This window comes from Martes martes (genome assembly GCF_963455335.1).
Source record: "Martes martes genome assembly, chromosome: 8".
Lineage (NCBI taxonomy): Eukaryota > Metazoa > Chordata > Mammalia > Carnivora > Mustelidae > Martes > Martes martes.
Genome location: NC_137895.1, coordinates 132,164,297 through 132,190,532, shown reverse-complemented (window position 1 = coordinate 132,190,532; position 26,236 = coordinate 132,164,297). Strand labels below are relative to the sequence as shown.

The window sequence follows — 26,236 nt, the reverse complement described above, 5'->3', positions numbered from 1 at the left end:
GGGGCAGGGGAGGGTCTGGCCTGCGGGAGGAGACCGGCCTAGACCCGGCGTGGGAGTTCTAGCTGGGTTTCCCGGTTTTGCCTGCGCCCCTCAGCCGCTGCGGCGCAGCGGCCCGGTTCGCACCAGCGGCCCTCGGGGCGTCCGGCCCTCTGGGGCACGTCTCTGGCTGCCATGGCCGCCGCCGGCTTCCGGGCCTTCGGAGCAAAGGGGCCCGCCTGCCTCGGGCGAAGCCGGTGGGCCCAGCTCTCCGCCGGCTTCTGCAGCAGGGGTCCGGCGGGGGCCCAGCGGCTGGAGCTCCCGCCGCGACCCACCCGCGCGCGGCAGCAGGACGGCATCAGGTCAGCGGCAGGGCCGCGCGGGCGCCGGGCCCTTCCGGACCGGCCCACGGGCCTAGCGGGGCCCCTCCCAGGTGGGGGTGGGCGGCAGGGACCCGGGCAGAGCGAGGTGGGCAGTCACCGCACGCGGAGGCCACGGGGGCCTCGGCCAGGGGCCAGCTATATCCGCTGGGGACACCAGTTTGTCCGTCTCGGCCAAAGGAATCCAGCCGCGGACACGGTGTTTCCTCAAGTCACTTGCCTGGGCACTGTAGCATTTTGGATCCTGCAGGACACACCAGAGAATTTCAAACGGGACAGCCTCGGAGGCCGCCAGCACTGCCCCTAAACCCCCGGGGCAACGGATCCGAGTCTTCAGTGGACTTTAGGCTCCGTGTGGGCAGCTCGGCAGGTGGCCCCACCTCTGCTGTGGCCTTGAAAAAGAGGTTCTGTGCTTCTCACAACCTTGACCTGGTTCCAACGCCAGGTTAGGCAAAGCCGAGCTGCTCCTTGGCCCTGCCCCAGGAGTACCCGAGTGGGGGCAGGTCAGTATGAAGGACGAAGGGCACACTGTACTGAGCTCTGCCCTTTGCCTCAACAAGCCTAAAATCCTTTAAAAAAAAAAACCAAAACGAAACGAAACAAAACCGGTGCACAAACTGGAATTGGAGTAGCAAAGGCTAAAGGACCCCTAGCCCCATCCGGGCCTCACCCTGTTGTTTGCCCCGCCAGGGCAGGGGTGCAAAGAGAGGCTTACCCAGCGTGCCAAGTATTTAAAAGTCACAAATCAAACTAACAGCTAAATACGTTTTCTTCTCCTACCCTGAAAAGTGTGTCTTCATAGACCTGGAAGACCATGCTCAAATTTATAATCCTGAGGCTCCTAGGAGTTCCCCCAAAGCAGTGGCGAGCCAGCTGCTTGCTGGCCTGCAACATTCTTTTCGTCCCACACTATGTTCACCGCCTCTCATTCTCCACCCCTCCTTCCTGCTGCTCTGCCAGGAGCTTGGCACACAGGTCTGCAGACACCCCATCCAGTGTGCCCACATTCTCTCTCCCCTCCCCTCCTAGAAATAATTGCTCTTGGCCACCCCAGGGGCTTAAGGATGCCCCTCTGCAAAGCCAGAGAATTTCAGAGTCTCAGGTAACCGCAGCACGGTCTGGAAGGGGGTGGTGACTTCCAGGTAGGCATATCATTCTATTCAGGTGGACTCTTGGCTCATCTGGCAGGGCACAACTGGGGCGGGGGTACCCAGGGCAGGGTACTCGGAAGTGCAGGGCCCGGGCAGGGCTCCTTCCTTGCTCATTGTCAAGGGTGCCCCTGCTTCTGCAAATCTGGTTCAGAACCCTGACATCTGGCACAGAGCCAGTGGACTGAAGGTGTGGGTGAGTTCTCCTGAGCTAAACATGAGTCAGAAAGGGAGACTATGGGAAGAATCAATCTGACATAAATGCTCGGAATTAATAAGTAGGAACCTCCAAGCCCACCACAGAAGCAGTGGTTTGTTGGGCATGAAGCTGGTGAGCTTGAAGAACTCAGTCTCACCTCAAGCATCCCTTTTCAGAGCTGTTCCTCTCAGCAGTGATACTATCATGGAGTGAAAAGCAGCCAGGAATTGGGGTACCGTGCTAGACATGGTACAGTTGCTACCCTAATCCCTCTAGAAGCCTGCGAGGTAGGTCACGTTGTCCCCATCCTACACTGAGGAAACAAGTTCAGAGAGGTGGCCACTGGCTCAAGACCACACAGCTGGGAGGAAAGAAAGCCAGGAGGCAGGAAAAGGTCCGTCTGCCTCCAAAGTTGTTTCCACTCTGCTGTCTAGCTCAGTGCCCTCGCCACTGAGGCTTAAAAGAGGTGGCAAACAAACAAACCAACCTACCTAGGTGAGATGAAAATTTCCAGGAGTTAGTGAAATTGGCTGGCTATTTGGGGTCATTAATTCGCTCAGCAGGTGTCTGTGTGAACACGACAGGTGCCTCACCTCATGAACTTTCTGGGGGTTTACAATGATGTGATGAGCTCCAGATAGCTCATCGGGGCCTCCCCAGGGCCCCTCTCTTGCCCTGCAAACAGAAATACTACACTTTTTGTCACGTGCTCTGGCAGTGACCTCCCTCTTAGTGATTCCCTCTTCCAGTGGTGGTGTTGGTGAAGCTGTAGGTGCAAGGCGTCACAGGTTTCGACCCAAGATAGCCACTGGGAGAATTCAGACTGCTAAGATTCTTAGCAGGTATTACCAGCCAGCTTTGACGGCCAGTTAAAGAGGCAAGAAATAGCAGTCTAAGAAGGCTTTCAGTTTCTGGCAGAGCAACTGAGTGGTAGCATTAAGATAAAGGGAGTTGGGGGACGATGCCCCAGGATAGCCCAGGAGACATGGGAATGAACTTGTAGAGAGTAGACCTGGAGCTGAGGACAGAGGTTTGGGTGAGGGCAAAGGTTGGGAGTCATCAGCATAGCGGTGCCAGGCAAAGCCAAGTCCACGGTCAGGTTGCCTCGGAAGAGTGAGGAACAAAAAGTGGCGGGGGGAGCTCTGAGAATCATGTAGGGGTGAGAAGGCAAGGAGCGCCCTGAAGAAGGAGAGGAGGACAGGCTAGAGAAGCACCAAAAGACAGGAACCAGAAGGAGAGCGTGATCCCAATGGCCACTGGACTTGTTCTGACAAGGAGGAGATTCTGGGCGAGGACATACTGAGTGGAGTAGCAGGAACAGAAGCCTGGCTGGTCTGAGTCGAGAAGTGAACTCAGCAATTCAGAGCACTCTGACAGGGTGTGCAACGCGCAAGCCATGGGATTGATGGGCCACATATGACCAGACACTGCCGCGCAGCAAGGGGATCTGGGCACTGGCATCTTTCTGCACAATTTTGCCCGAGGCTTTAGAATTTAATTTAAGCATATGTCACTGACAGGATGGCAGCTCTGAGATTTGCTACAGAAAGCACACTCATTATCTTACTGGAAGGTTCGTGGACACTTCTTTTACGACACCCCAGAATGCGGGTTTCATTGCGTATCTGCCTATCAGCTGCTAGTCATTCTCAGCACTCAGGAGGAAACGTGACTGTCACAGCCATCTGAAGATGGCAGCAAAGCCAGAATGGTGTCCCGAAGAAAATGGGTATTCGTATAGCGCTGGAATAAAGTCACTCACCAGAGTGGTTTTGCAGAAGCCGGTGGCCCAGAGGGCGAGTTTAGGAGGATCCAGGCTGACACATAGCAGGAGTATCAGATCCAGAGAAAGAGTGAGAACGGCAGAAACCATGGAGGTGGGGACAGGGGGAAACAGATACAACGTACAGAACAGTAGCCTGGGGTCTGGTTCCCTGCCCGTTCCACGTAACCGCACAAAGAAGACAGTCCTGTGTACAGGCAGCCCGACCCCAATATAGCGAGACCTTGGCATGCCAGCTCCTAGCTGGAGGACATGTCCCGAAAGAGCCCCCTTGCTGTCTGCTCCTTCCTTCTGCTCTCCACACATCACCCGTTCTCAGCGCGAATTATTCTGCAGAATTGCAGGATGCCGCCTAAAAACATGGAAAGATGCGGTCGAGATGTGTTGGCTGCTGTGACCGCGCTGCCCCCTCGATGGGGTGCACAGGAGATCTGGGGGTGTGTTTCCATTCTTGGCTCCTTCCCTGACCTTACTCTCTTGAAGAACAGCAGAGAGAGAGAAGTGGAAGGTTGTCACGTGTGGCAGCTTCCTCGGGCTCCCGCTGTGGTCTCACGAGCCTCACGGCCTCTTGGAAGGATTGGTGGTGGTTTCTGGAACTGCCGTAACCTACCCTTTGTGGGGAGGAGGCAGTCATGTTTCTGACAGCAAACCTGGAGAAAAAAATCCAGGGAAAGGGGGTGGGAAGCCCAACCCACATTTCAGGTAGTCTCCTTGTTTTGCCTTAGCCGTATCTCTCCATAGTTGGCAGACCCTCTCAGTAGCCTCTAAGCACCAAGGGTTCCCTTTCCTGGTGTTTTAAAAAGAGCCCCCGGGGTAAGAAAGGAATCGGGGTCCTCATTTGTTTTGACACGTGTACTTATAATTATACAGTGATTACAAAACGTTCTTCCCAGGAACATCGTCTTGAGTGATCCAAAGAAGAGGAACGCGCTGTCGTTAGCCATGCTGAAATCTCTGCGGAGTGACCTTCTGCACGAAGCCGACAGCAAGGACCTAAGAGTCATCATCATTTCAGGTACTGACCGGATATCCCGCCTCAGTGTTCTGTAATGACCCAGAAGCAGCTTCTCAAAATTCTTTGGTCAACTGAGGCATTCCTTCCCCCCATGGGAGAATTGTTTCTGAAGCTCCTTTACAAGAACATTATGAAAAAAAAAAACCCTGTGTAATTAACGGTGGAAATTATAGGGAAGATTACCGTGCGGTGAGAATAAGTCTTTCTCCATTTTGTCGTACGTGTCAGGTAGGAAACATTGCCACCCCTGGCCGTGCTGGTCTCCCCATCAAAGTTCGAGAACTGATGTCTTCATGGATCCGATCAGATGGGTTTAATCACTAAAGCCTTTGGCTGACTACCTAGCCGGCCAGGACAGGCTGCTAGGAAATTGATTGGTTTCTCCCATTCAACTGAGATCTGTGGTCTTCTCAGGGGTCCCAGGAAGCATGATTTATTTTGGTCATTTCTTTCCTTCTCTTTTTCCAGTAAGAACTTTTACCAAGTCGTCTGGTAATGATGACAGCGGCATAAATAACAGCATGCCAGCGTTGTAAAGCAACCACAGAAAACAGATGGCGCCCAATGATGCACTATTTATTTTTAAAAAGTTAAAAAATCGGTGTTTCTGGAGGCAGATACTTAGAATGTTACTTTCTTCTCTGTGGTTGAATATAAATTTTCATCTTTTTAAAAAATCTTTTAAATTTTATTTATATTTATTTATGAGATAGGGCATGTTCCCGCACAAGCAAGGGGAGGGGCAGAGAAAGAGAATCTCAAGCAGACTTCACGCTCATCACAGAGCCTGACACAGGACTCGATCTCATGACCCCGAGATCATGACCTGAGCTGAAATCAAGAGTCAGACGCTTAACCAGCTGAGCCACCAAGGCGCCCCCAAATTTTCAACTTTTTATATGGTGAGGGGAAAAGAAATAGAGCAAATATTGTCCGGGAGCCATGGGGGTGTAAGCCGGGTGCAGTAAGGGCCGCTAACTCAGAGCCACGCAATTTTCTCACCGACGTGCAGGGAGTAACATCGTCTGTCCCAGCAGCCGCAGCCAAAGGGAAGTAGGAGAAAGTGCTACCAGCTGATGGGTGGTGTCCATTTCGTCATTGTTGTTAATGGCAACAGTATCAGTAAAACCACATCGTCCAATCCCTCGTAAAAATAAAGGGGCTGTCTTCACACTCGGACCTTCCTGATTCCAACCTGTGTGGGTGGCCGCTATCTGTGGACCGAAGGACAGGGACACTGCGGGAGGCAGGGTGGATTTGATGGGCCCAAATGAGTTTATACAGTCAGGCTGGACCAAGTCCAGACACAGAAGTGTGAAAGCGGAGGGATAATTCTGGAAGGAGTACATTTGCCATGGTTACTGAGCCTTCTCCTTGTCGGCATGGCACATTTTTGCTGGTTCCACCACAGACCTTCGAGAACCCATGTCTCACCTTACTTTGTCACCACAAAACCCTGGCTGTCACTTTGCAAGCAAAATGGAATTATTCTTACCAAAAATTATGAGCCATCAACTCAAAGTGTCCACGGCATCAGTGCGATTGCTATTACATTACCCGGGAGGTAAGTAAGGGAACGTTCAAGCTCTGGCTGCTTACTTCTCTTTCTTTTCTTTTCTCTACTGGAAACATGCGCAGCTGAGGGGCCCGTGTTTTCTTCTGGGCATGATTTAAAGGAACTGACGGATGAGCGAAGCCCAGATTATCACGCCGAAGTGTTTCAGACCTGTTCTGAGGTAAGCCGGCCTGAGGGGCGACATCACAGCCCAAAAATGAGAGCTACATGAAATACTGAATTAGGCTTCCTATGGACAGACGAGACTTTGTCTCTGAGACCTAGTCCCTGCAGACTGGTCGTTGGCACATCCTTCAGCCAGGCCACTATTTGGTTTCAACTTTTAAGAAGTGGGCATGGTTTGCGAGTGATCTTGTTACCTGCCGGAGAAAGATAGATACGGGCTGGTGCTGACAGTGGCCACGTCCGGGATCGCGGGGGTGTGTCTTGGTAGACATGTCTCAAGTCACAGGCAGAGGGTGGATGTGAACATCTGTAGAGGGGAAGGGCCCAAGATCAGTGTAACTTTTTAAAAATTTTAAACTAAAACAACTCTGTTAATGGCAGAGAGAGAATATTTGTGAATGGAATAACCATAATGATTTTAAAGATTATTTTCAAACCCTTCTTCCGATCAACCTTTGTAATCACCACCTCCAAGTGGAAAATTAACCTCTTCATGTTTACTTCTCACGGTCTGTGTCTTTAACCATACAAAGGAGAGAAACTCCCAGCAGAGAGGAGCAAGAGGAACAAAAGGCTTGTGATGATTAGAAACATACTCAGTCTACGCCTGGATAACGAGAAACTGAATACAGCATACAACTTCAGGTCACGCTGTGCTTGTTTCATAACTAGTTACTGAGCACTACTGTATGCACAGCACTTGCCAGGCACTGAGGGAAAAAGAAGGAAAAACAAACTTCCTGCCAAACTGAAACTGGGAATGTAGGTGAGAAGCAAGACAGAACACAGCATCAGGGGTGCCTGGGCGCCGCAGTCCATTAAGCAACTGACTCTGGGTTTCGGCTCAGGTCGTGGTATCAGGCTGTGAGCTCAGGCCCCACGTCGGGCTCCACGATGAGCTTGGAAACTGCTTGAGATTCTCTCTCCCTTACCCTCTGCACCCACCCCCCGCCATGCTCTATTTATTTTACAAATAAATAAATAAATCTTTTAAAACTCTCTTACATAAACCAATCTTAAAAAAAAAAAAGATCAAAAGCAGTTTCATAACTTGATCCTAAGATTATTTCACCGAATTTTTCATTCATTCATGGATTTGCTCATGTATTTGGTCGTTAACAATTCAACAAGTATTTCACAATACCTTCTCTACAGACAAGACAGAGGCACACACCAGGGACGCTGGCAGGAAGGTGACTGAGATGCCTTCTCGGCCACCATTTGTTTCCCTTGCCCGTCCAGAACGCCATACAGAGAGCCTGTTAAGAGTTTTCTCATGTTGACAAGCCAGGAAAGCAGTTGACTTGAGGCTTCATGGAGACGCAGAAGCAACCCGGAGCTAAGGCTTCGGTGTTTTGTTCCACATCAGTGATGTTTATGTAATGTTCTGCTCTGGTGTTTGGCACGGCGCTTTAGAAGTGATTTCTCTACAATATCCACTGTGTTTGGCTAAAACAGAAAAGCATCAAAGAGAACCACTAGAGCCCTTCCCTCCTCCCTCAAGGGCCTGCTTTGATCACTCTGCCATGGTGTCTTCACGAACTGAGATCCCAACGGGTTAGCCAGAGGGCCACAGGGGAGCCCGGGGCTACTTCAGAGGAGAAAGGCCAGATTTCATGGACGCTGGCAACCCCTGGATGCCTCGGGCTCACTGAAGAAGACAGAGTGCATAAACAGGACCCTGTCCTGACAGGGAGATTGGAGCGGAAGTGCCCTGATTTCTTGAATACTTCTTCTAAGAAAATCACAATGTCCTGGACAAATGGGAGCACCATGAACTTGGAAGATTTCCATTTCCAAATGTGATCAATGGACAGATTGGGACAGAATGAGCTAGAGATTTCACTGTTCTGTTCACACACAAGAAAATGCAGGTTTAGAGAGGAAGACAGAGATTCCTGACTTGGCTCGGGATCTAAACTGTAGCAGATTCCTTGCAGATGCCAAGTGCCACCTAATTGTTAATTATTTACAAACCAGGGATAGGGTAAATGGAGAAGGAGAAGAAATCGTGGCTACGGGAGAGCAAAAGTAACCCTTTGTGGAGCTGACCTGACACATTTTCCTGGAGACCCACCCCTTGTGTCTCTTCTTTTGTCCTGTTGAAGTCTGAGGCGGAAACCTTAGTCCAGGAAGAGAGTCTTCTCTTTCTCCTCGGCCTCACCGTTGAAATGGCAATGGGACAAGGCTGCTCGCAGAACCTGCAGTCACACTACTGAGTGAGGCTAAGCTGTAGTTACACTGACGTCACGTTTGGAGAAGGCAGAGAACCCAGGAAAAATACTTAGTTCAGGAAGGTAAACTAGGAGGGATAATCATTTCTTGACTACCAAGGGATTGGCTGCCTCAGCTGATTTGTTATTTAGCTTGTCTTTGTCTTTCCTGTATTGCTAACTTTATTTAAAGTATGTTTTGGGGGGCACGCGGGTGGCTCAGTCGGTTAGGGGTCTGACTCTTGATTTCTGCTGCGGTTGTGATCTCAGGGTTGTGGGATCAAGCCCAGCATAGGGCTCCTTGCTCAGCAGGGAGTCTACTGGAGAATCTCTCTCTCCCTCTCCCCCATCCCCCCATGTGTATGCACATGTGTGCGTGCACACACTCTTTCTCTCAAATAAATAAAAAATCTTTAAAAAATAGAAAAATTTAAGAAATAAAAGACATTTGGGGGGTACCTGGCTGGCTCAGTCAGTAGAGCATGTGACTCGATCTCAGGGTCATGGGTTCAAGCCCCATGTTGGGCATGGAGCCTTCTTTTAAAAAGTTACTTAATATATGTTTTAATTACACAAATAATAAACATGGAAAATTTTGAAAATCCAGAAAAATAGAAGGCAGTAAAACAAACTGCTGATACTAGACCATGATCATACCACCCAGAGAGAATGCTAATATTTAGCCGATTTCTTTCAAACCTTTCCCCACATGAACCTATTTCTCTGAATAATCATACGTAGGAGCAATTATACTGTATAACTGTATAATGTGATTATAGCATGGAATGCTTAACCATGTGCCACGTAATGTGCTTGAATACTTTAGACATATATAGAATTCTCATGTTCTAGAAGACTGGTACTATTCTTGTGCCCATTATTATACCCAGATGTGAAGACCGAGGGATAACCAGTGGGTAAGCAACAGACTGGGCATCAGACCCCAGGAGCCTGGCTCCAGCCCATTATGCAAGGTCAGACCATGCTGCTATGTCCGGTGGAAAATCTCGGAACGAGAACACAGCATTCCATTAAGTGGACAATTAGTTTACATGGTCACTTTCTTATTTATTTATTTGTTTATTTACTTATTATTTTTTAAAAATTTATTTGAGAGGGGGAGAGAGAGAGACAGTGAGAGAAAGAGAGCACAAGCAAGGGGAAGAGGGAGAAGCTTGCTCCCCCCTGAGCAGGGAGCCTGGTGCGGGGCTCGATCCCGGGACCCTGGGATCATGACCTGAGCTGAAGGCAGATGCTCAAGTGAGCCACCCAGGTGCCCCTTATTTATTTTTATATATTCATTACTTACTAGTTTTTCACCACTATAAAATAATTTTTTTATAAAATAATTTTTTAACATCTCTGCCTAGACACCTTTTTACCCTATTTTAGGATTATTCCTTAGAAATGTTCCCTGGATGAAAAGTATAGATATTTTTAATATTTTGGGGATCTATCTCAGTATTTTCCCACCAGGTGGTATAGAATCCTAGGGCTTCGTAGCTGGCACATGGGAGACACAGACTGCTCAGCGCGAATCACGGCCAAGTGACTTTCATAAGTAACCAGCTCATTAGGCGACAGACGACACTCAGAGCCAAAAAGAATCTTTCTTTGCTGCGAGACGCTACAAGTTCTCGAGCAAGAGTTCCTCCGTATGCTGTGGTAGTTCTCTGGGAACGAGCTCAGCCACTGACCACCCTCGTCCTCGCCTAGAGTTCTCAGAGCCCCTACGTCCGTGAGCCGTTTGGCGTGTGGATATGCACACGTGCGTTCTTCTGAGGAGAGAGTCAATAGCGTTTATCAGATTCTCACAAGGTGACCCCCTAAAAAAGTCCAAACCACTATTATAGAACATGATGTCATATCCCTAAATATATTATTATTTTATAGTAAAGCTGCCGAATAGACCACGTTTGTGAATGCAGAAGGCTGAGTTCCTTGGGCAAAACCTTCAAATCAAGGAAAGTCATTTTTTCAGTGGCCGCCCTAGGAAACGAACCCAGATGTAGTAGCTCCTTCCCACGTGCCCTCCTTCCCTGCCAGGGTCCAAAGTGCAACTGTGTATATGTCCAAGTTACCATAGCGACACAATCTGTTTTTTGTGGCATAAAAAAAAAATGGGAGAAATCAACCAAAGTATTTGGTAAGCTGCAAAAATAAGTTCCAGAAATTTATGGGGTAGGGGAGGGGGGGTCACACGAGCCAGTTTTGGGCTCCTCTCTGTGCCAGGGGCCCTGTTTAGGGAAATTTGTTTATTTTAATCATGACAGGGTGCCTCCCCACCATTATAATAGAATTGAGAGAATATTCAGGGCAGTAATTTGAGAAGTAATTTGTCTTCCAGCTTCATTTTTCAAGGAAGTAGCAAATACCAGTTTCAGACTTGCAGCGGGTGCGCTCCATGCAGGCACAGTTGCCAGGAGATCAGAATCAGCTCTGTGCTTCATGCGGGTGCTGCTGGGGACGTGGTCAGAGGGGACCGTGACCTCACAGAGGGTCCTGCCAGGTGTAGAAGGACCAGGGCTGTGCCATCAGCCGGACGCAGGTTCAGATCTCCCCGCCTGGGCGAGTTCCTTCCCCGCTGAGCTTTCTGGTCCTGGTTGTCACCTACTGTCCCCTCCTCCCCTGGGTCTCTGGAGGACCAAACAGTCAGTACTTGATGCCGAGTTAGTTCTCTTCAGGCTTCCTTTCACCCTTTTTTCCCCAAGACTCTGATCGAATGCATAGGGGACATGATCTGGGAAGGGTGAAGTCACAGAAAATCGTCCGCGTGCGTGTTGCGTTTTGCTTTGGGCCGGAAACAAAGTTGTGTGTTTGCCCTTTCAGGTCATGCTGCTGATCCAGAAGCTCCCGGTCCCTGTCATTGCCATGGTGAACGGCTTGGCCACCGCGGCCGGCTGCCAGCTCGTTGCCAGCTGTGACATTGCCGTGGCAAGCGACAAGTCCTCTTTCGCCACCCCCGGGGTGAACATCGGGCTCTTCTGCTCCACTCCTGGGGTGGCCCTGGGGAGAGCAGTGCCGAGGAAGGTAACTGAACGCCCTGTGGGCCCTCCCCATGTGATCCCCCCAGGGCGCGGGGTGGTCGGTTCCAGAACTCGCTGGTTACAAGGACCGTTTGGATCAGGACATTCGCCCGGAGTGCGGTTGGCGGGCTGCGCAGCAGTGTCCCTTCTGAAGCCATGTGCGGGGGAGGGGATGGCCGGCACCTGTTCCTCTGAGCTTCTCACCGCGTGTCACCCTCGCAGGCCCGTCAGGACGACTAGTTAGGGTCCTGCTTTGTTTGTTTGCACACATTCTTGTCCTCTTACTGGCCCTGCCGTTGAAACTCAGTTTTGTTGGACCACCTGGGAGGACCTAGGTCGGTATCAGGAGGCTAGGATGCTAGTGTCCCTGGCTTATTATTTGCTAGCGATCTGTCTTGTTCCAGAAAGGACTGAAAAGAGCTGATTCCCTGAGTGTGTCAGGTTCGCAATGGTTACGTTTGAGGAGCAAGACGAGCCCGTGCTTGGTATATTGGATCTGCCCTGGAAGGAGCTACATTACATGAGGTGGTTGGTCGTTGCTGACAATGGTGAAGTCCACGTTCTTCATAAAACTCGTTCTTCCTATCACATCATAAAATAAGATTTACTAAGGAGCTCTTAAGTGTAAACCAGGGGTTTCCCTGTTCTAGAAAAAATTCATCCTCATTCTCAACTAGAAATGTGTTTCCAGAAAGGGAAAGGTTGGCGAAGTTGTAGAATGTAGGGAACCCAAACTGCTTTCCAGAATATATTATCCATTTTAACGTTAACTACAAAAATTAGCAGTTTTCCATATGCCTGAGGCACAAAAGAGATGAGACCCCAGGGAAATCAAGTGGCAGAAACAAGAAGCTTGGGGATGCATTCCTTTCCTTTTTGGTGCCTCATTTGTTTTTACAGAAACGTGTATTTGTGAGAAAGGTCTGAAGGTGGAGTGTGCGAGCACACACCCTCAGGAACAGCGGCTGAAAGCGGGCAAAGGTGAGCTGTCAGACGTAACAGCTGCCAAAAGGTTTGCAGACTAAGCGGGTCTCGTCCTGTCAGGAGACAAGTTCACTTTAAATGCACGTACGGTAATTCAGCAAATACTTCTTAAGTCTCTCCTCTGTGCCAAATACATGAAATCGAAGTGCATCTCAAGTAGATTGTCATAGCTCGTTGACAAACTGCCGTACAATTGTGCAAATCAAGTCATGAGGCCTGTCGTGTCATCAGCAGGTGCACTGGTTACCCCATTAGCAGGTTGTTCATCTTCCTTAACACCCGATATTCTGGAAGGGTCCACAGTGAGGCACTCAAACCTTTGTATCAGCCTGCTGTTAGGATAAGAATCCATTCTTTCTTAACACAAATAAGCTTTTCCCATCGAGGCTTACAATGGAGTCCTAGAAACGTAAACATTGTTATCACATTTGTCAAATTTTAAAATAGTTTTTGAGAAGAGAAAAAAACCACATGTGACACACACAGGCCTTAAGTTTCCAGGAAGTCCGGTGCTCAGAACCACCCTGCATAACTACTTGGCGTGACAGGTGAAGGGGCAGGACATTGCAAGAACAAAAGTAGCTCCGACTTCCCCCAGGTAGTTTTGGCAAGGGCCAGGCCTGCTGAGAAGACGAGGGCAGAGTCTCCAGTATCGTCCCCACTCAGCTCCTTGATCTGTGCTCCTTGTGATCTGACCCCCGGGTTTCTTCCCAGTTAGCAGTCTGAAAGTGGTTCGGAGCTATCTGTAGATGTCTTTGCCTGTTGGGTTCATTACTCCACAGAGGCGTGAAGGGGATACACAGTTTGGGGTCAACACTCATGATCTGAAATCACAATACTGATAAAGGGAATTCAGTGGAAGAAGTCGTCAGAACCTAGGGCCTTTGCCAGGTTGCTGGATCTTCAGGTCTCACCTGTGCCGCCCCCTGGAGGCAAGTAGGAATTCATAAAAATCTAAACCTTACCAGAAACACCCCTCCCTGCAGTCACTGCTTGATTGCACCCCTATGAACACATCCATACACAGGCCCGTGGGCTTCGCGGGGGGGGGGGGGCGGCGCACACGTTTCCTCTGCGCGTAGCCACAGTGAAGCAAGTGCTTTTGCAAACTTGCCTGCTCTGGGAGCTCTACCTTTTCTGCCCCAACTAGAGTCATGGGTGTGGGTCACCAGTGCCCCCTGCTGGTCACCGTGGGAAACGGCTCGGCTGTGCTGGAGATGGAGGGTGGAGGTTTCTCCCCGGGGCCCTTGTGTTCAAGCCAGACTGAGCCCCGGCACGAATAATGTTCCACATTTGTAAACCGTATCTCTCCTCTGGCATGAGTTAAATAATGCATCTTCATTGCACCTTCTAAACACTGCCTGGTGCAGCTGCTCTTCTCCCAGCCAGAGCGGGCCCTCAAGCAGCTGGTATCCCAGGAGAGCATGGGAAAATCCAAACCCCCACTCCCCCAGCCCATCACTTCTCTGTGGTGGGAACGCTGGCTTCCGTCTAGTTGCCTGGGGTATCTGTGGAAACTTTGGGTATTTGTGGAATCGGATTTCCTCAAATCTCATTAGAACAGAGTAGAACTGGGTGCCTGGGGGTTCAGTGCGTTAAGCCTCTACCTTCCACTCAGGTCATGGTCTCAGGGTCCTGGAATTGAGCCCCAGGTCGGGCTTTCTGCTCAGCAGGGATTCTGCTTCCCCCTCTCTCTCTGCCTCTCTGCCTACTTGTGATCTCTGTCAAATAAAATAAATAAAATCTTTAAAAAAAAAAAAAAAGAAAGAAAGAAAAGAGTAGAACTTCCAAGCTGGAAAGAGTGTTAACGTCTTGCTACTCAGCCTGGTTTGGAGACCACCAGAGAGCCTGAGAAATGCAGGGTCCCAGCCCCCCCAGACCGACCACATCAGAATCTGTACTTGAACAGAGAATTGCATGGCCTTTGGTCTCCACGCCTTTGAGACCATATAGTTCAACCCCTGATTTACAAAAGGGTTTGAGGGGCAATTCAGGGCCTTACCTGATATCTCCCAGCAACCAAACCCGCCTTGTGACTCTCTGTCGGCTTCCTTCCTTCCTGAGCCCTTACTGCATCGCCAGCCAGTTCTTACCGTAGGTGTGACTCGAGGGGCCCCCAAGATCCCTCTGCCTTAAAGAATCACCCCCTTTCAGGGCTGTGATACCTAATAGCCAATCAGAGTCGTACAAACGTACAGTTGGAATAGGCGTGTTAATATCATTAGTGCATTTATTAGGTGCCGACTGAGTGCCCAGCAGGGTAGCGTTAGCTTTACACTTACTGTCTCTCATCTCCGCACTCCTGCGGGAGGACGGAAGGCTCATTCCCACCTTCAGAAGAGGAAACAGACTCTGAGGGCTTAAGTTGCATGCTTAAGATTTTGTGGTTAGCAAGTGGCCCATCTGGGACTGGAACTTGGGGGACCAACTCCAGACCCAAATCTTGCTGCTTCCGAGGTTTGCCTTGGCCTCAGGTGCTGTTGTTTTTAACGCAAATGCCCCAGGAAGAGGAAGTGTGAAACCCCCAGCTGGTTACGGGGACCCAAGAAGTGCCGTCATAAAAGGCAGCTTGAATTGATGAAGGAAAAGGATGAGAGAAGGTGCTTTCTCTCTCATCTGGAGTTCTGGGGACACTACATAGAAGCGTCAGTCATAAGCAAAGATGGTGCTGATTAGCTAGAGAATAAACAGGCTTTCTTTTCTTTAGAGAATACAGCTCTTGTTATCCAACCCGCCTGGGTAAAATCTCTGTAAATCAGTATGAGCCCAGGAAGCAGATGAGGAAACCAAGGCCCAAAGAAGGGGATGAACCAGGCGAGGATGCTGACCTTCCTCCCATCAAGATGTTCTTTAAGGGTGGTGTGAATCCCTTTAAGACCTCCCTGGTCTCCGGGAATGAAAGGAACGGAAGCGCCCGGGAGAGCGTGCCCCTGCCTGGTCCAGGTGGACGCCGGCGCACCTGTCTCGGGGCTGCCCCGGGCCAGCGATGCCTCCGTCAGGAAGAGCCATGGGGGCCCTTTCCTCCCCGTTCCCATCTAGTCAGACGCATCCGTCGTTCGCTAGAAGGAAGCCGCTCAGCCAGCCGCCTCTCCATCATCCTGGTTCTTCACCTGTTCTCTTGACTTCTTTGCCTTTGAAAACTGGCCTTGCTGGGACGCCTCCTGGGAGGTGACATGTCTCTGGTGCTGCCTGGGTGTGAGGAGGGATTGAGAAGCAGAGCCCACGTGCCCGACTCCAAGCCCCAGGACCACACCGAGGCCACCCAGATTAGGCTCCAAAGCACGGTGAGACTTGGAGCACAGCCCCTCCTCGTGACCCCTCTTCATGGGACAGTCTGTCACTCTCCATCAAGTGGGGGAGAGGATGGGGACATAAGTGAACTCACTACCATTTAACATTTCGGGTTTTTTTTTAACTGTAAGTGAGTCTGTGTAAGCAATAATAAAGGAATTTTGCACCCAGAAGTGAGGAATGGATCCAGGAGTGGAGGGGACCTGTCCAGATGTTGTGGTCCCTTCACCTACCTGCAGGCAAGGCTGTCCTTAGAGCATTCCAGAAAGATGAGCGTCTTGTGTCTGACAATATTGCCACGTGAGGAGATTTCTGAATTTAGCAGTTCTCATAGCCACTGGACAGTAGGTGGTAGGAGAGGCCGGGATGGTGTGTAGGCGCCATTTTACTTCCGAGTGTGCCGAGCACAAGGCCCAGAACTTGGTGGGGACCCTTCAGAGAGTGGACTGATCTCTGATGGTCTCTCACGTTCTGACCATCTGTCTGTCTCTGTCCTTCTCCGCTTGGCTGACTGACTGACTAAGAGGGAAAATATCTTCTGTCCAACGACAACCCCTCATGCTATAGCTCAAGGTCACTTCCTTTTTGTGGATATTAGAGACCCTGAAGTAACATAGGAATCATTTATCTAGAAGGCAATTTAAGAGATCATGTGTTCTCCCATGGGCAGAGCTGCCTGGGCCTGACAGACAGGGGTGCCCTATTCACTCCTCTCCAGGGGTGAGGACTCCACATTCTCCCAGACTCATTCAGTTCAGGAACTTGGAGGTCTTTTTTAATGTGTTTTTGGCGTTGCTTCAGAATTAAGACATTACAAAAACACACAGTCTTCCTGTGTATGTATTAGTCACCTTGGGCTGCTGTAGTACATGCCAGGGACTGGGCGGCTGAAACAGCAGAAATTTGCTCTCTCACAGTTCCAGAGGCTGGGCGCCGCAGCTCGACGTACCGGCAGATGTGAAACCTGGTACGAGCTCTCCTCCTGGCTTGGAGCTAGCCACCTTCCTACTACGTCCTCATATGGCGATGTGAGAGAGACATGAACACAGAGATCCCTAACTCTGCTCCTAAGGCCCCCAATCCTATGGAATCAGGGCCCTACCCAACGACCTCAGTTAACCTTAATTACCACCCCAAAGGCCCCAGCTCCAAATACAGTTGCACTGGGGCTCAGGACTTGCACACGTGCATTTTGGGGAGACACAGTTCAGCGCATAGCACTGCCCTGGATTCTTGGAGCTCTCCTCTAAGTCTTTGTGGGGTGAACGGATGCCCAAGAGAAGGTTGGCTCTGCCTGGAGTTCCTGCTCACGGAACCCGGCCTCTAGCCCCCAGCCTCAGACACACTAGTGCTAGGTCCTGCGAGCGAGCGGAACCATCATAGTTCTTTCCCCCGGTTCACGTGTTGCTGGAATGGACCGTTTTCCCTTGCATTTCTGTCGCACTCCGTGTGACTGTGAGCCCTGCGGTCCTTCATTAGCTGTTCTTTGCCGCATCTCTGAGAGTCATTCGTACGCATGCGTGCCAGCTGGGGAAAGGGGACGAGAAGCAACGTGCCCAGGGGTCCCTTGGAGGAGCCACACTCCGCAGACAGGACAAGGCCCCTGCCCACACCCTGGCCTGTGCCCAGGCCTGCAGAAGCTTGGACTCCAAAGGACTCACTCTGAAAACTTCTCGATCTCTTGGACCCTGGGCAGCGGCAGAATCTGAGCCAGACAGGAGCTCGGTTGGTGGGTCGTGGAAGCAGGGGAAGGAGAACAGAGCCAAGGAGGCCCAGGAAGACAGCGACGCTAATGAAAGCATCCGTCGGAGGAAGGCATTGACGAGGGGCCGTCCCACGGACAGATGATGAGCCCGGCCAGCAAGTAGGGACGGCCCAGGATGGATGAATGCCTGTCCGCTGAGCCCGCCAAAGGAACACTGATGCTTTGATTGTAACAATTTCCTCCTTACGACTCTCCTACCATTCACAGCTACTCGTTTTAAGAAGATTTTTATTTATTTGTGAAAGAGAGAGAGTGAGGAGAGGGCAGAGAGAGAAAGAAAGGGAGAGAATCCCAAGCAGGTTCCTTGCCCAGGATAGAGCCCGCTGCGGGGCTCGATCTCACAACCCTGAGGTCATGACCTGAGCTGAAACCAGGAGCTGGACACTCAACCGACCACGCCCCCCCGGCACCCCTCATAACTACTCTTGGAAGGCTATTTGAGGTCTTGCCCATTGCTGTAAAGGGATTGCTGTAAAGTGACTGATGACTGTAAAGGGTCTGATGACTTGTCTTCGCCAGATTCGATTTTTAGCATTGTTTTCAGGGCTGGCCACTGTCTGCTCTGTGGTCCCATGAATTTCTGGAGAGCCGGCTGCATGAACGGAGGACAAAAAGGCTGGAAGGTGCAGTGACCCTGCTTTCCCCTGGCTTCTGACCGGGGTCCCCGCTGACATGTGCTTGTCAGGCAGCGACAGAGCAGACATTGTCCCGGCCCCTTCATGTGACTCACTGGGTGTCTTCTGCGGGGTCTTTGCAGCCCTTCCTCAGCAGGACCTGGCTTTTAGCTCCACGTTCAACCAGGGGCTTCCAAGAGGCTTTGGCGCCATGATACTATTCCCGGTCAACTAATGCACAGTCTCTGGGGTGATCCACAGGCATAGACTGACCCACAGGCATCATGTACTTGCTGCCTCCCACGTGCTGACATCACACGCCCCCAAACTGGACATGCTGGGATTTAGTCCACTGCCTAACCTTGCAGAGGGGAAGCCGGGTCCCAGCATTACGTGCCCTAACCGCCAGTCCAGTGTGTTTCCCACCTGTCCCCACGATGGCAGGAGTCCTCAAGCCCGGCCTTCTGACCGCTCCCTTTTTACCAAAGCTCTGCCCCTAGCTGCGACAGTCTAGCCTCATGATCTAGAAAAACCATCTAAATCAGTGGTTCTCCCTGGGAGCAACACTGGCTCAGGGGGACATCTGGTAGTGCTGGGGGGACGTCTGTGAGGATCGCAGCTGTTGGGGTGGGACACAGAACTGGCACCTGACAGATAGAGACCAGGGACGCCGATGAACATTCCGCAATGCACATGACAATCCCGCACCACAAGCTACGACCTGGCCCCAAATATACGACGGCACCAAGGCTGAGAAACCTAGTCCGTAGCATGATCTAAATGCTAATGACCCCAAATTTGTATCTCAGCCTAGTCCCATTATCCACTACTGCAGAGGAAACCACCCATAACTCAATGGCTCAAAGCAACAGCAGGAGATTGTTGAGCTCGTGAATCTACAATCCGGGCAGGGGTCCCTGAGGAAGCTTCTCGGCTCTGCAGTGTGTGTGGTCTCAGCTGGGGGAACTGAAGACGGGGGTGAGCATCATCTGAGTGCTTGTGGACCCCCGTGTCCGGCTGCTGGGTAGCCTCTCGGCGGGGACCCCAGCTAGGCCGGTCACTGGAACACTTCGCACGGTCTCTCATGTGTCTCAGACTTCTGCACACACCATGGCAGCCAGGTTCCAAGACCAGGTGGCCCAAGCAGACGAGCCAGGTGGGAGCTGAGCCACCGCTCTGACCAAGCCTGCGAAGAACAGAAGCCTCCCCCACCGCTGTCCCACCTGCTTTCATCCATCCACCCCTCCAACCACACTTCAATACTTAGGAAGCCGCCTACTGTGTGCAGGAACTGAACACAGAACTCAACGGAACAGTTTTGAATAAACTCCGTGATCTGGTGGCATTAACCTGCCAGCAAAGGCGATCACAATACACAAGATCAACGTGTCGAGCATGCGGTGTGCTAAACAGCAGAAGCACAAAGGATGAAGACACAGCTGGGAAGGGGGAGAGTGCTGGGTATGACCTCCAGGTTGACTAGCCTGGTCCGGGAGGACCGTGTGGACAAGAGGACGCAGGAGCTGAGACCTGACGGGGACAAGGGCACCAGTCCTGAGGACATCTAGGGATGGAGCATCGCAGGCTGAGGGGACACCAAGTACAAGCACCCCAAGGTGACAGCATGCCCAGGGCGCTCAAGGAACAGTGGGGCTACAGGGGGTGGGGGGAGTAGAAAGGCGCCTCCCCCCTCCCCATCCCGTGCTCTGTGTCTCTGTGTGCAGCAGGAATCATAAATTTGAATCTCAAGAGGCCAGGCTTTGTAGAATGAGAGAACTGAGGTGCATACGCGGCAGGCTCTGGGACAGAGCAAACCACGGAGAGCAGGGAGCCTCTACCCTCGTTCTGCAGGCCTGGAAAGTGTGGGGGGAGAGGAGTGGTCAGAGGGAGGCAGGCTCTTGTGTAAGTTACATCATGCCGGGATCCTGAGTCTGGTCCCTGAAAGGCATTTCCTTTCAACCCCTCCTTCTCTGGTTTTGGGGGGCTGCTCTTTCAATCAGACTATGGTGGTGGCATCTCTGAGCATGTTCCTCCTTCTGGAAAGTGGCCCCTCTGTTGGTCTGGGGCAGGCCTGGGGCTTCAGTTTTGGTTCCCTCCCATCAGATGTCCTGTACCTGGCCCTTGCAAGAGACAGAGAGGAGCCCCTGGCTTCGGGGGGTGCTGGGAGATCAGCTCTGGTGAAGGAGCTAGGGAAGGGCCTGACTCTCTGCCTTCTCCGGGAAGGCGGAGAGTTGGGCTCTTCCCTGGGCCCTTGCCTCCTCCTTGCTCTTGGAAAGATCCAGCCCTGTCCCTGGCAGGAGTCTGGGTGTTGTAGACGTCGGGCCTGACGGATGACACGTTATTTGAGGAAGCAGATAACTGGGCTGAGGTGGTAGGGAAGTAGGCAGAGTGGAAGGGAGAGGGTGGCGCTTGGCTAGCTGGGGGTCACAGGGAGCATGCCTCAGTAACACATTTCCTCCCTCAGGTGGCCTTGGAAATGCTTTTCACCGGGGACCCCATTTCTGCTCAGGAGGCCTTGCTCCACGGGCTGCTCAGCAAAGTCGTTCCAGAAGAGCAGCTGGAGGAAGAGACCATGAGAATCGCAAAGAAGATTGCCTCCTTGAGCCGTCCCGTGGTATCTCTGGGCAAGGCCACCTTCTATAGGCAGCTGCCCCAGGACCTTGGAACAGCCTACCACCTCACTTCCCAGACGATGGTGGACAACGTGGCCCTGAAGGATGGGCAGGAGGGAATCAAGGCCTTCATCCAGAAGAGAAAACCCATCTGGTTGCAGTGAGTGTTCTCCTCCGAGAAGCGGAGGAAGAGGGAACCTCCACTCCCTGCCTTCTGATGCCCAAACTCCTCTGCTGCCTCTTGACTGCATAGACAGCAGCCTGCTGTGTGGTCCATGTGAAAAGCTGTGATTTCCTGGGGGAGGGAAAAGGTGGCGAACAAATCAAGTGGAAGCCAGCCCGCACCTGTGCCGGCTGACTGTGGAGGGGCAGCCTGGCCCTTCAGGTGATCCTTCAAGGACCCTAAGTGGGGGAATCACCTGACACAGGAGAGGGTGAGGGCAGCAGGAGGCTGCCAACCGGGCTCCACCGTCAGAAATGTCCCCTGAGATCGTTCTGGCTGCCTACTGGTGGCCAGACGTTTCCAGTCTCCACAAGACCTTCTCCACACTGAAAATCTTGTTTCTACTTCTCATCGGAAAAGGCTTTGGGATAATCTTCTATGATTTAAAAAGATTAAATATTGAGAGGGACTGGTAATTTTATCTTTCCCCAGCCAGACCGCAGGGTGTCCGAGAAAAGAAAGGGAAAAAAAAAAAAAATCAATGTCCTCTTTTTGGTGAGCCTGTCCCTGGGGCTCACACCAGGTGCCTGACATAATGAATGTCCCGGCCATCCGAGATTCAATACTGGGACCCCGGGCTAAAGCCGAGGATGAAAACATCAGGGAGAGGTGGGAGGGACACGGGACACGTGTCCTTCCCACCACACACCATTAGCTCCGCTCAGCTGCCGGGCAGACAGTGCCCCCGAGGAGGGAGCACGTGCACCACGACCTGAACCTGCTCTTCTCCGGCTTTGGGTCCAGACCCGCCCAAGACATGTTCCAAGTCTCTTGTCCTCAAGCTTTCACACAGGGCTTGGTTTTTGTTGTTGTTGTTGTTGTTGTTTAAAATCAATTTATCTCCCCTCGGAGTAGAATGTGGACATGAATGTGGTCAGTCCCAAGGCTGAGATGAAGTGTGGGGCTCTGCTCTGGGGCTTGCATGCATAGCAATAGATGTCCCCAGTGTTTCCACAGGTTTCTATGGAGATGGATAATTTTTTGCTTTGCCAGAGTTTAGAAAGGTTTAAAAAAAAAAAAGAGCATTTTCTTGGAAAGAAGGAACTTGTTACTAAGATGCTGGTCATGTGTAGAGGTCACCAGAGCTGCCATTTGCCGGACACCTGGGACGTGCCTGGGACCCTCTGTATATTCTCGTGTCACCCCGTGGCACAGGTGCTCCGATTATCGCCCCCTACAGCTGAGTCGTTAAGGCCCCCATTGTGCTAGGTCCAACAGCTGCCCCTGGGTAGAGTGAGGGTCCCCAACTCTGCCTGAAAGAGCCATGGGTGCACCTTCCCCTGGCCACGCGGCCTCGTGGGGAGATCCTGGGCCAGCCCTGAGGCTATGACTCCCTGGCTCTGCGGCAGCTTTCCAGAATGAAGGAATGGACCACGTACTGCCGAGGCAGAACTCGACCAGTGCACGGGGTACGCCAGATTTGACTGCAGACCACAGCCGGCGTTTTTACTACAAGCCGATGAAGAGCCGGCTGCCATTCTAGGCTAGATTGGGAAGGACGGGGTCATCATGGTCTGCTCGGAAACAGTGTTGGCCATGGGGCCCCTGCTGTGCCTTCCTGCCCAGGTGGCCTGATGGGGAAGTTCCCCCTTGACAGCTCCGAGATCACACGGTGTGGGGAAGAGGGTGTCACAAAGGCCCCAGACTGCGGAGAAAGTGGCAAAGCCTTCTCACATACACATTTAGCAAATAAAAATCAAAAGTCAACTTTCCAGTTTCTGTATGAACATGCACTGTCCTCTGAAACCACGAAGTCCCCGGGGCTCTGAGCTGGCTTCCCAGTCTGTGAGCCGCGCACACTCAGGGACTAGCTATAAATCTCAATCCTCGCCTGTGGAGCAAATAATCCAGAAGGAAAACCTGCGACCCACCCTCTTGTGTCACACGATTCATGCCCCGGCAAATATAAATTTGGGGTTAATTTGTATCCCTGCTTCCCTCCACTGGGACATGGAATGACATTTTTTCTGATAACCACACATGAAGATTGCTTTGGGGAAGCCTGGAACGTCCATCTTTCTGTCCGTACCATTTCCTTCTTGGGGAGCTTTGCTGAGCTCAGCCCCGCAGACCACATCCCAGCAGCCCAGGCTCCAGGAAGTCAGGGGCCGGGGTCCCCACACCCGCCCCGTGTGAGGGAGCATTCCACGAGGCTGGCTTGAGCCCGGCAGAACACCAGCAAGTGCAGTGAGACCCGCTCCCCAGGAGCTTTACACCAATGAACTTCCAGGTAGTTGCCCTTCAGGAACCAGGGCTGATTTAAGGAGCCCGAATTCCTAAAGTAGCTCTTGACTATCCCTCGCCCCCCACCTCCAGCATGTAGGAGACTCAGAGAAGGGAAGGCATTTGTCTCGGTCAAAGCAGTATGTGGGTTTGGATCTGCAGGATCCCGCAGTCTGTGCTCATGATTCCCGCGCCATGTTCCTCCCAACACGCGGAAAAGATCCCTGTCCCAGCCTGGAGACACTAGGAACGCGCTCCGAGCAAACCACGCAGCAGTGCCACAGCCCAGGCGACACAGTGTGCTTACCGGAGGAGATTCGGGAGGGGCAGGGATTCGAACCCGGAGATCGCGGCGATCTGGTCCGTGGTCTGCAGGGCGGCCGCGAGCGGGTGAGGCTCCTTTCACCACGCGGCTGACCCGTGGGTGAACATGACGCCATCCGACTCCCGTCCTCTTCCTCGTGATGTTCCCGGCTCTGCAATGCTGGAATTCGGAAACTTGCCCCAGAGCTCGAAACAGGTAGCTTCTGCTCAAAGGAAATGCTCTTTCAGGAATGGAGAAGGTGGGCCTTTTGCTTCCAGAAGTGGTCAACACTGGCAACACCTGAGCGCATTCGAGAACGAGAAATCCATGCCACGTACTCGCCGCCTCGGGGCCGCACCTGCACCTTTCGAAGATGTGGTCCACTGGGAAGCCTTGACCTGAGGCACAGCTGTGTCCAAACTGGCAATTACCCTTCATTTTGCCCACATGGGTTATTCAGCCAGCAACGCCCCCTTCCCCACCCCCACACCCCCGCCCCTACCCCGACCTTTCCTTGGCTTCTTCTGAAAACCCCCTGCACTAAAAGTAGCTGTTTCCAAAGTGTGGCTCCAAAGTGTGGCCCCTGGATGGCCTGGATCTTCACAAGCAGATTCCCGGACTCCTCACCAGACCTACTGAATCACAAATTCAGACATCCAAGGCCAAAAAAAAAAAAAAAAAAAAAAGGTTTCCAAGTAATTCTGCTGCGCACGAAAAACGTATTTTTCGAAAAACATATGAACTCTGGCATTCCGGCGGAAGCGACCCATCTCTCTCCAGCTGCACCGTGTTTTAACCGTGAGCCCCGGCAGCTTTTACGATGAAGTTGTGGGCTGTCACCGCTGGCTCCGAGAGGAGCATGAAGAAGCTTGAGCTCTTCCGAGAGCCTCCGGAAACCTCCACGCGGGCAGATTTTAGGGGCTTCCAAGCCCCAGGTGCTCCGGCCTCTGCCGGCCCCACCCCACAGCACCGTAAACATCAGAATATACACGTGCTCCCCACTGCATGTCATGCTTCTTGTTAGGGAAAGGAGACCCATGATTTGCTTTTTGAATTACTTTTAAACATTTGATTAACGATTCTGATTTCTTGGCAATCATTGCGTTAAATCGGGAGTTAAATTCAACATCATCAAACTTGACGTGTTGCAGTTAATAAAATATTAAACTTCAGTCTTGCAAGGGTTTTTCTTTTCTATTTTGGAGCCCAGATTTTATTTCTTCAGATCCGTGGGAAGCTGGCAGGCAGGGTCTCTCTGATGACATGGCATGGGGCCTCTCCAGCTCCTGGTGTAGGGGAGGAAGCTCTTCCAGGCAGCAGGGGTGGGGGTGGGGGTGGGGGTGGGGGAAGGGTAGAGTTGGCACATCCCACGTTATGGGGTTTCTACAGCCAGTGTGGCAGACTTCTGACATCCTTAGTGATTTCAGAGCAATAGTTCCCTTGGATCTTCCTGTCCTGAGCAGGACTGTTTAAGCACAGACTATAAAACCAACTTGCACATTTTTGTTTATGTATTTAAGAAATCTTTCCTTTTTTATGTCATATGTTTTCAATATTTACCTTACCAAACAAGATAATTTTTAGAAATTATCTAGATTTTAGAAATTTCTAGAAAATTAGAAAAAGAAAACAATGCATCAGAGGGGAATGCGATTTAGAGACCAACAACCCTTACATTTATTAGTCATATGCTTTGCACTGTTTTAAGCATTTTGCAGATATTAATACACTAATCCTCATATGAAGTAGGCCCTATGAATGCCATTATACAGATGAGAAGCCAAAATATGAAGTTCCTGAGTGACTTTCTCATTATCACACAGCTAGGAAGGGGTGGGCTTTGGTTAGTCATTTCACTTTCTTAAAACTGATCAAGGAAATGTGGTTTGAGAATTTCAAAGACCTTTCTGTATCATGTGTCCTGTAGAGGGGAAGTGGTTATGGGTTGTTTTTTTTTTTTAGATTTATTTATTGGAGAGAGAGAGAAAGAGAGAGAGAGCGTGCACACATGCAAAAGGGGTTGAGGGGGGATGGGAGTCGGAGAGAGAGAAAATCCCACGCTGACTCTCTGCTGAGTTTGGAGCCCGCCTTGGGGCTCGATCTCGTGACCCTGAGATCACGCCCCAAGCCGGAATCAAGAGTGGGACACTAAAATGACTGAGCCACCCAGGCGCCCCAGGGGAACCCAGCAGGTCTAGTTCTGGGGCATAGGTCTGTCCTTTGCATCACGTTGTAGATACTTCTGCTGTGCGGAAAATTTTTTTTTCATCCATAGTCTAGTGTCCTATGAGCTCCTGCAGGGGCGGTCAGTCCTTACTCAGCTTTTCAACCTCAGAGGCTAGACCCTGCTCAGCACCAAGTGGGCTGTCAGTGAGTTTGGCTGGGTCCAGTCAAACATGGCCAGGGTACAGCCTACATGATACGGACAGGCTTTCTAAAATTCTCTGTTCACATTTTCTGCATCAGTTTTTGGAAAGTGAAATCGCTAAGCAGAACATGAATTAATTCACTGTCTTCTTTGTGGATCCGGTGAAGTTGGTATAAGCATCTCTTAGTAATTGTAGGCCAACATTCGGGAGTTATGGTGCTAAACTGAGATGGAATCAGTCACAGGCGTTCTGTGGAGCCTGTTTTCTTTCTCTAAAGGCATGGCTGAAGCATGTTTTCATCTCCAAATGTTAACATTTCTGGTGGTAAAACATTCTCCACCTAGAGAGACGGATAAAATACAGGCAAGAG

General features: G+C 51.3%; 1 protein-coding gene across 1 annotated transcript; it reads left to right on the top strand.

The window, feature by feature from the left end:
- On the top strand, positions 1-21,978 carry ECHDC3 (enoyl-CoA hydratase domain containing 3). The gene is made up of 5 exons (XM_080812403.1): positions 1-338; positions 4,380-4,501; positions 6,140-6,237; positions 11,285-11,485; positions 20,600-21,978. Exons 1-5 carry the CDS (start codon positions 172-174, stop codon positions 20,909-20,911), a joined length of 900 nt encoding a protein of 299 aa, XP_080668529.1. The 5' UTR covers positions 1-171; the 3' UTR covers positions 20,912-21,978.
- Positions 21,979-26,236: the final 4,258 nt, after the last annotated feature.